The following is a 9,831-nucleotide window of genomic DNA, read 5'->3' as shown; positions in this document are numbered from 1 at the left end:
TATCATTAGTGTAAATAATGAACTTATTACCCAAGCATGTGTTTTCAATGAATTCACCTTCCTCCATATTATCACTAGTAACCAGCATCAAATTGTTTATGTCTGAGTTTTCCACCTATTCAAAATTATCATTAGAAACCTCATTATCAAAACCTTCAGTATTGACAAAAGAAAAAAAATATTATTAACAACATACTCATTTTGACACGAAACCAATGTAACATTTTGCAAGCTAGCCATATTCTGATTACGAGCACATAACATTTGAGAAAGAGCTAAAGAAATATTCAAAACATCATTATTCATAGAGGTCATACCTTTCATTGCCTTAGTAACCACTAAAGCTTGCAAGTGATGGTTCAAAATATTAGAATGTATGAGGATAATGTTATGCTAAAAAAGATCTTGATTTACTATCCAAGCCAGTGAAACCCAATAACTTGTCAATAGATGAAGATTTGCTATAGCCCCAAGGGATCGAAGATGGAGGAACCACCATCAAACCAAGAACTATCAAAGAACAAAAAATGAGCAAGAACAAAAACACCATAAGATTAATAAAAAAAAAAAAATTCCTAGGGGCCAAACAAGCCCAAGCTACTAAAACAACACTCAGAATCTAATCAAAACAAAAGGAAAATGCAGTAGGTTTAATATGGAGAAGGATTGCAAGCCAAAACCCTAGAATCGCTAGAGAAGGAGAAAGCTAAGAAATGGGAGAGAGTGGGTGATTAAAGTTTGCAATTTGATTCATGCATATAATAATTCTATAGGGTTGAAGCCTGAAGGGTCTATTTAGTTAAACTAGATCAACCATGGACCCAAATGAGTTCAAATTATTTGATTCATGCATATGATAATTCTGTAGGGTTGAAGGATCTATTTAGTTAAACTAAGTCAACCATGGACCCAAATGAGTTCAAATTATTACAACGATGATTGTCAACATATTTTCATGAACTCCAAAAGTTTAGACCAATATGTCATATTGTGCGGCATGCATAGTAAATATTTAAAAGTTTTGGGCGTAGGGAAGAGGCTTTGAGTTTTAGTTTTTGGGAGGGCATAAAAGATTTTAAAATAAATAGGTAAGTTCTAAGGTATGTCTAATCAAAATATGAATGATTAAACACAATTTTTAGGGCTTTACCTAAGATTTTGAGCCTATGAAAAATCTCCTTAAAAAGGGAAAAGTAAAGGTTTAAGGTTTAGGTTTGAACTTGGATTTTAAACTTTGAATTTTAATCTAGACTTTTATTGAATGATTGAAATAGATTGAAGGATTTAATGTTTATTGAATGATTTAAGGATGAATGAAGGTTTAATGGTTGAACCAATGACAATCTTTGCAGGATTGTCTGATTGTCAATGATTGAAGAATTTAACATTTACAAGGATTAAAGATCATTAAAAATGATTGATTGGAAATTTAAATGATTGAACACAATGTGAAAACATAGTGATTAAGTTGAACTTTACTATATTGTAGAACATTCAAGGTATTGAACTCCATGATGGAAGTTTTGTGAATATGATTGAACATTTAATTTTGAATGATCGACCTCACATAAATATGAGGTCAACAATATATAATGATGTGGAGTAGATTTTGTAATGCTACATGATATCTTACATGTGACCTAACATGCACAATATTCCATCATTTTAATTCCATTGGGAAAATGATATGAATACATTCCTACATACATATTATTTTATGGTTAATATATGCTTTAAATGTAATAATACATGATTTCCTACTTGTTTTATTGACGTGGAATACAACAAATCATATGTTTTTCATGACCACAATAGAACAAATGTTATTGGCCATCTATCGATGTGAATAACATGCTTTATATTATACTATGTTTCCATATGAAATGTATGTTGTGTTGGGAATGAAAGAAAAGAATGATGGCTACTAAGAATAAAATGGAATGCATATCATGTGAGAAAAAGATAACCATTAGTTTATAGTTTGAAAGATCTATGATTGTCCTTATAGGATGGAAACTTGAAAGACTTGTATACATTTATAATAAATTAAGAGATGCTTAGAGATGTATAGAGTAAGATTAATACTTTGTAATAGGAGTTCAAGTTATAAGTTGTTTCAAGAATTTAATAACTAAGTAATATAAGTGCTTAAAAGTTAGTCCATTGATATTATGGCGAATTAAGAAAGCTTATTGGGATAGCTATAATATATGATAATTTATATCTTAAGAAACTAACTTGCTCGGGCATGAATCTCGATGCATAGTTGAATTGGAAACTTTTAAATCTAAATTTAGTTCCATCTAAACTTTGATTTAAGCAAACTTATAGTTGAATACAATATCTAAATAAGATAAACTTAATGAACCAAGTATTAATTGGAATGAGCCCACTCAAAGAATAATTAGAGACATGTGTACATTAATTAGATGGTAATACGATGTCCAATGAGCCCAAAATCATTTAATTTTGACCACATTAAGAAACCTAAAGGTGGAAAGAATTATTAATTATTAAGGGAGTAAATACCGACTGTTCGAGGGGGTGTTCCAAATTTGATCTATATTTATGAGGTATGCCACTCTAAAAAATCCATAAATAAGCCCTATTCCTTACATGATAGAGTGTATTGGAGTTGGGCTTTAAATCTTGGCATGAGACTCTAAAATGCTAAGAGGTTTGAAGTATCCTAGTGCTCCATTAGAGCACGATTGCTTTACTACCATAATTAGACCATTGTCTGATCGTCCTTATCTAACAAAAGTCCTCTGACTACTATTATTCAACTAATATCCTTCAATCATTTTCACATGGCTATAGTCCTCTGACCACTATTGCTTGATTATGGTCCTCTTGATCACATTCACATGATTATGTTTCTCTGACTTGTATTGCTTAACTACAATCCTTTGATCATTATCACCCATATATGATCCTCTAAACACTCTCATTCCACTGTTATCCTTACATCATCATTGCCCAAATTTAGTCCTCTGAGCACTATAAATCAACTCTAATCCTCTAAGGACCATCACCTAACTTAAGTCCTTTAATAATCATTACTCGATTGTAGTCATTCAAACCCTATCGTTTGACTACGAATCTCTGACCAATGTCATCCAACTATAATCCTGTGATTACTATCACCTGACTAATATCCTCTGACCTCCATCACCAAAAAAACGATCATACGTCAACTGTTGCTCCACTATGATCCTTTGACCATTATCACCTTACTGCAGTCCTATGACCACTATGTCCTCACTACAATCTTTCAATATCCATTTCTACAATATAGCCCTCCAAGCCCATTGCTCCACTATGATCCAAAGACTATTATTTCATGGGTACACTAATACCTATTGACTTTATCCCATTTTATCACCAATGATTCAAATGCATGTCATTATCAATAAGATTGATGTATTCTATTAACACTAACTCTTACTCTCATTGTTAGTTATGCTTGATTTTTTTTCTCTTATCTCCCCTACTTAAAGGAATATGCTCAAATGAACAAGCAAATGATCTGTTAAATATAGCTCTCATAGTCTCATGCTATAGGGTAATTCCAACTTTCATCATATGATACATTATATGTAACTGTACTATAGATAAAGTAACTTTTTAAAACTATTGTAAAAAAAATTTTTTGGTACAAATTTTTTTTTGAAGCAACAAAAAAATAGTTGCCAAAATGAAATTGTGGTTATAGTCTAAAAAGAAAAGTAATAAGAAAACTGTCCCAAAAGAAGTCCAATGGTTCATTGGGACGGCCACAGCTTTTTCTAAAAATGGTTATAAAACTATTTGTAGGGAAAGCAACTTTTTTAAAAGTTACTAACAAAAATTGCTTCTTGGCACAAAAATTTCTGAAAAGCAATGAAAAAGCGGTAGGAAAACAAAAATTACAGTTGCAATATGAAATGCAAAGCAGTAGGAAAGCTATCCTAAACAAAGCCTAAATCATTTCGTTTTCAAGTTCAAGCACCAAAACATATTTTTTCAATACTCATACAACTATTTCTATAAACAGAATATAAAAATATAGAAATTCAAATCGAATCAAATTAACATGCCTACTAAATTAAACAAATCTAAAATCCTCTCATCAACTTGCTGCGGTTCATTTCGGTGATTGGAAGAAGAAGCTTCACAAACGCTCGCTTACAGCTTGATGTCAGCACTGATCTCACTCATCAACTGCGCCAACTTTTCATTAGAATATATACTTTCTTCCTTCCCTTTTCTGATATTCAGATCGACAAGTCACTGTGGACGAATAGCACAAAGTAATCCATCCTTATGCCGATCAAAACATTCACTGCTAGTGGAACAATACCATAACTAATTCAAGTCTTTTAAGGCTTCATTTGGAACGGCTTTTTTATTGCTTCTTAAAGTAGCTTTTTTAAAACAGTAATTTTTATACTAAAAAATTGCTTTAACAAGCAGAAAGAAAGCCGTAGCAAACCAAGCCTAATTCTCTAAAGTTCAGAAACCTCTTGCTGACAAATAGTCTATTAATGATCCTCGGCATCTTCCACTAAAAGTTGGCTTTCCACAACATACACAACTTAGGTGACATATTCACCTAAAATTCCTCTATAAAGGAAAAGAATTCGATCTCTGTGGAACTATGGTGGAGCTCTAAGACAAGTGGCCGGCTCTTGCTTGAGGAAGACACCAATGGGAGAAGGGAACTTGTCATGTACAGGCAACAGGCGAGCACTGATGTTATGATCTCGATCGAGAGGATCTCGACAATAAACAACAATTTTAAACTCTCTGGCAACTTTAGAAACTGGAGGTTTGAGAAGAAGTATTCAGAGGAAGAAGAAGAAGAAGTCAGCAAGGAGAGTTTTCATTTCATCATTCATGCTCTATTATAGTCCAATTAAGAAGAAGTATATATAAAGTGCATAATATTTAATAACTCATTTAATTTAACATATTAAACACTTGAAACTCTTAGCTATTTATGAACAAAATGTCACACATAGACTATTTTCCCCAACCAGCTTTACAATCATTTTTATAAGAAATTATAGCGGTCCCAAACAGACCCATCATAAAACGCCTATTTTATTTTCTCCACATTATTTTGTGCGGACATCGGACCATCTGGAAGCGAATCAAAACATGTCACATCACCTGGTACATAACTGCGGTAGGTACACAACAAACGGGTGATGTGACACGTTCTGATTCGCCTCCAAATGACATTCATATCCGCACAGAATAATTTCACTTACCAATGTATAGTTCAGAACAAATAATGATATACTATAAAATAATGAAGCATGTTATGAGGAAAATGTATTTATTCAACACATATATGCAGAAAAAATATCATCTATATGATATATGTATTTATTGAACACGCTCATTGAAAAACACTATTTATATATCCAATTTAAAAAATTTAAAGGTCAACCATATTATAAATTATAAATTATAATTTCAAATATATATTATATAAATAACTTAATTTGAATAATCCATTCTCTTTTAATTTAAGATATATTACTTAAATAATTTAAGAATTAAATACTAATTTTCTTTTTCTTGTGTACTATTTTTTCTAATAATTAATTTATATAATTACTATCTAATTTTTTTTATTTCAAGATATAATATTATAATTCCATATTTAATTTATGTCAGTATCCTATATTCAATAATAAGCATATCATGTCTTTGTATCATATAATTTTTATATTCCTATCATCTTAGGGCATCTCCAATCGAACATCAAACGAGTAGTTGCAGTCGCCGCGAGCTCCAACTGAATGCTAGATTCAATTGCATTTTGTGCCAGGTGAATAGTGTGACGTCAATATTAGTGTTGCACTGTTCACAAACATCATTTTACGTCTTTTTTTAGATTGGAGTATTCTTTTTTGATATTATGAAATAGAGTTCGATTGAAAATAAGTAATTGAGAGTAAAATGAATTTTTTGGGTTGGAGATGATCTTTAACTGCAAAAAGATCTTGATTGAAAATAAAAGTACCAAAACGATGATTAGAATCATGCCGGGCTGTGATTAAAGCGCTTCATGTTGAAGCCGGCATGCCAACCCAGCTGAGCTGTCCTTATGCCCTAGCATATGGATCTTTTGCTACTATCCATCTGCGTGTGAAGCACTAAGATCACAAGAAGATGCGTAAGATTAATATGCTTCTGTGTTCCTTCTTGGTTATTGATTTCTCTCTACATTCCCTCTTTATCTCACCAAGTTGCATGTGCTAGCGTGTATAAATGGCACTCCTCGGGTGTTCTTTCTCCTCAAAGCCTTTCACGAGCAACTCTTCTTACTTGGGGGAAGCCATTCGATTGTTATTACTTATTTGGAGGTAATTCTTTCTGCTAAAGTATTATTTTTTTTCCAGAGATCGATGCTTTGGAAATTATTTTGTTTCTGAAAGAGAGAATCATCTGCTTTTGATGAATATTTTCTATACTGTTTGCAGACCAAAGTTGTATTGATGGAGTCCATAACAAATGGGACCAAGTATGAGTGCTTGCTTTTTGGTAGGTTTTTACATGTTCCTTACAACAGCAATGGAACAGTAGTTCTGCTTTTTGAATCTTCTTAATTCTCTGAATTATGAAGCTTTCTTCTGAAAGAAAGAACTAGTTCATTATAATTATTTACAAATTTCATGTTTCAGATATGGATGACACCTTGTACCCCTTGAGCTCTGGCATAAACTTGGCATGCCGCAAGAACATACAAGGTGAGAACAATTGCTTCATCTGCTTCCATGTTCAAAATAAAAGAGAGAAAAGTTGAACACCGCATCGGTGTATGAGAGCTAGGGTTTGGCTATAGAACCGGTTAAAACCGCTGCAACGGTTAAAACCAATGCGAAATTTTGTTTTAGCGACTGTTTTCAAACTGCCCCTAAAAAATGCTGCGAAATAAAAATAATTTATATTTTAACTAAATGTTATTTTTGTTTATATTGCATATTACATGGGAGGATGTTATAGGATAAAAATTGATTCGAGCTTGTTTTGTTTTAAGAAATCAAAAGTAAAAACAGTAAAAAAAATTGATAGTGATCTTAAATTATCTGTTAATTATCGAGAGTTAAAGGATTCTATTTACTTGTAGATTACATGCGTGAGCATCTAAACATTGAGGAAAGCCTAGTTCCACGAATGTGTTTGGATTTGTACAAGGAATATGGAACTACAATGGCTGGCCTAAAGGTATTAACGTCTCTATTTCACAAATAAACAATCCTACTTTGTAAGAAAGACTGGAATTTTAAGTACTTTAATTCTTCACTTCAATTACTGCAGGCGCTTGGCTACAACTTCGATGATGATGAATTCCATGATTATGTACATGGAAGACTTCCTTATGAGATTTTGAAGCCTGATCCAGTGTTGAAGAATCTACTTCTATCAATGCCTCAGAGAAAATTAGTATGTCAATCTATTAGCTTTATTTATCTAGTGTCTAAGGTTTCGTTTTGGACGGTTTTTTTACTGCTTCTTAAAGCAGTTTTCTAGCATAAAAAAATTAATTTTTTACTAGAAAGTTACTTTAAGAAGCAATAAGAAAGCGTCCCAAACGAAGTTTAAGATTGCTGGCTCTTGAAGATTTTAAATGATGCCTCCTAAGACTCTTTCATGTTAAACATGTTTTGATGACTAATGATACCTGCAGATATTTACAAATGCCGACAAAGCTCATGTTGAAAGAGTACTTAATAGGCTGGGACTTGAGGACTGCTTCCATGGTGTAATTTGCTTTGAAACGCTTAATTCACCCGCTAGATTTAATGATGAAGGCGACGAAAATCAAGCTGCTATTTCTTCGCTTGATCAAAAGGAGTTGGAGGTGGTCGACAGCAACCTCACAGTGAATAAAACTACTGGCTTTTCAAAAATTCTCTGCAAGCCTGCACTGGAAGCAATCGAAACTACAATCAGAATAGCCAAAATTAATCCCCAAAAAACTGTAAGATGAAACTCATAGTCACATACTGAGATAAAAATGATTTCTTTTTCATTTCTCTCTATAAATTCAATACTGGAACATCTTTCCTTTCAGATCTTCTTTGATGATAGTGCTCGAAACATAGCAGCAGGGAAGGAAGCAGGTCTGAATACTGTCATTGTAAGTAAAAAAGACTTTCTTCTTCAGATTCTCTCCATATTAAAAGTTCCCAAAGAAAAGTTGTCGTGATCGTTACTCGTTAGTGTATGAAGATCTGATGGATATATTTTTGAACGCAGGTTGGAAGCTCAGAGTTGGTGCCAGGTGCGGACCATACACTGGAGAGCATCCATAACATCAAGGAAGCATTACCTGAGATTTGGGAAGGCGAAGAAGAGAAAGATCTGATGCTTACAGCAACAGCAGTGGAGCTTGAAACAGTAGTGCAAGCTTAAATACTAGCTTTAGTTCATTGCATCTGCTAATTCTTTTAACCAAAAACATTGAAAGAAGAAAGCAGGACTATAGCTGTGAGCTGTGACAGCACTAATACATGAATTGTTAACATAATATGGTATTCTACATTCAGGACCAAGTTGGCGTATCATGGCTTCATTGTGTTCCTGATGACCTTGTACTAAAATTTACAGAATTATATGATAAAATGAGTGATCTAGTCTGCTTTTTTTATTCTGAAATTACTATTAGACGCAGCTGAAGTACTGTCTCAAGTCAAAGAAATAAGAATTTTTTTGGGGCAACAAAGCTAAAGATATTCAAGCTTTAAAATACAGCTGAAGCTTCTTCCATCCAGATATGCTTTAGGGAAGTGTGCGTATGAAAATATGATAGTAACAGAGTAAACAATCATTAGATAAAGGTGTCTAATTAGATTGAAATTTTTAGAAATCTTCTAAACATTTAGTACAGCTTCTAAAAATAACTTTTTAGTACAAAAATTACTAAAAAGCTGTTTTAAGAAGCTATAAAAAAGTTATCTCGAACGAAATATAAGTATAATAAATTAGAGAAGAGGTTAGGTTAAATAGATAGGATTCAAAACATCTTTGATGTGGCTATGCCTACTTGTCATGTTCAATTAGTTGGATTAAGTATACAAGGATTCAACAAAGAAAAATTGAGTTAGACTAATTCAAATTTAATTCAATATATTAATATCTTTATAAGAATATGATATTTTTCTTTATAATAATTTGGTAATGTAGATTAAAAAAAAAATCTTTGATGTGGCTATGCCTACTTGTCATGTTCAATTAGTTGGATTAAGTATACAAGGATTCAACAAAGAAAAATTGAGTTAGACTAATTCAAATTTAATTCAATATATTAATATCTTTATAAGAATATGATATTTTTCTTTATAATAATTTGGTAATGTAGATTAAAAAAAAAAACTAACTTAACTTTTAAAAAAGTTACATCCTAAACAAATATATAATTCATATCGTCTTAATAAATGATAAGATTATCCTAAGGAATGAAATAATTTTATTAAAGTATTCACAGGACATTCAAATATATAAAATAGAAATAAATAATAGATGAATCTAAATGCAATTCTGATTCATGAATTGTATATATCATCAACTCTTAAGGGCAGACAAAACTCCTGTACTAAAGAATAAGAATAACTTGCTTAAAAATCTAATGTCCTTAAATTTTATAGTGTATTAATTTATTCACACTACCAAAAAATGCGACCTATCGCAGCGGTTCTTTGCACCGGTTTTAAAATTCGCAGGGGTTCGTGGCGGGTATAACCGCCGGGAAAGGTATAAAAAAGTACCGCGAAAAGTCAATTTTTTGGTAGTGGATCAGGTGTTTGAATATATATATATATATATATATATATA

The 9,831-nt window shown here is 32.1% G+C and overlaps 1 protein-coding gene across 1 annotated transcript; it reads left to right on the top strand.

Moving 5' to 3' along the window:
* Window positions 1-6,022: 6,022 nt before the first annotated feature.
* LOC110104637 (uncharacterized protein C24B11.05) lies at window positions 6,023-8,655 on the top strand. The gene is made up of 9 exons (XM_020833826.2): window positions 6,023-6,169; window positions 6,256-6,359; window positions 6,477-6,537; window positions 6,678-6,743; window positions 7,124-7,221; window positions 7,315-7,440; window positions 7,685-7,978; window positions 8,072-8,137; window positions 8,257-8,655. Exons 1-9 carry the CDS (start codon window positions 6,166-6,168, stop codon window positions 8,410-8,412), a joined length of 975 nt encoding a protein of 324 aa, XP_020689485.1. The 5' UTR covers window positions 6,023-6,165; the 3' UTR covers window positions 8,413-8,655.
* The last annotated feature ends 1,176 nt before the right edge of the window (window positions 8,656-9,831 follow it).

The sequence above is a fragment of the Dendrobium catenatum genome, unplaced genomic scaffold (genome assembly GCF_001605985.2).
Source record: "Dendrobium catenatum unplaced genomic scaffold, ASM160598v2 fragScaff_scaffold_1056, whole genome shotgun sequence".
Taxonomy (NCBI): Eukaryota; Viridiplantae; Streptophyta; class Magnoliopsida; order Asparagales; family Orchidaceae; genus Dendrobium; species Dendrobium catenatum.
Note: the sequence above shows the minus strand (reverse complement) of the source record. Positions and strands in the feature narration are given on the sequence as shown.

What these genes read in the sequence shown, in the direction of transcription:
- LOC110104637 (XM_020833826.2), top strand. An exon ending in TTGTTATTACTTATTTGGAG is followed by an intron (nt 6,360 to 6,476) that starts GTAATTCTTTCT and finishes TACTGTTTGCAG; the next exon opens with ACCAAAGTTGTATTGATGGA. An exon ending in ATGCCGCAAGAACATACAAG is followed by an intron (nt 6,744 to 7,123) that starts GTGAGAACAATT and finishes ATTTACTTGTAG; the next exon opens with ATTACATGCGTGAGCATCTA.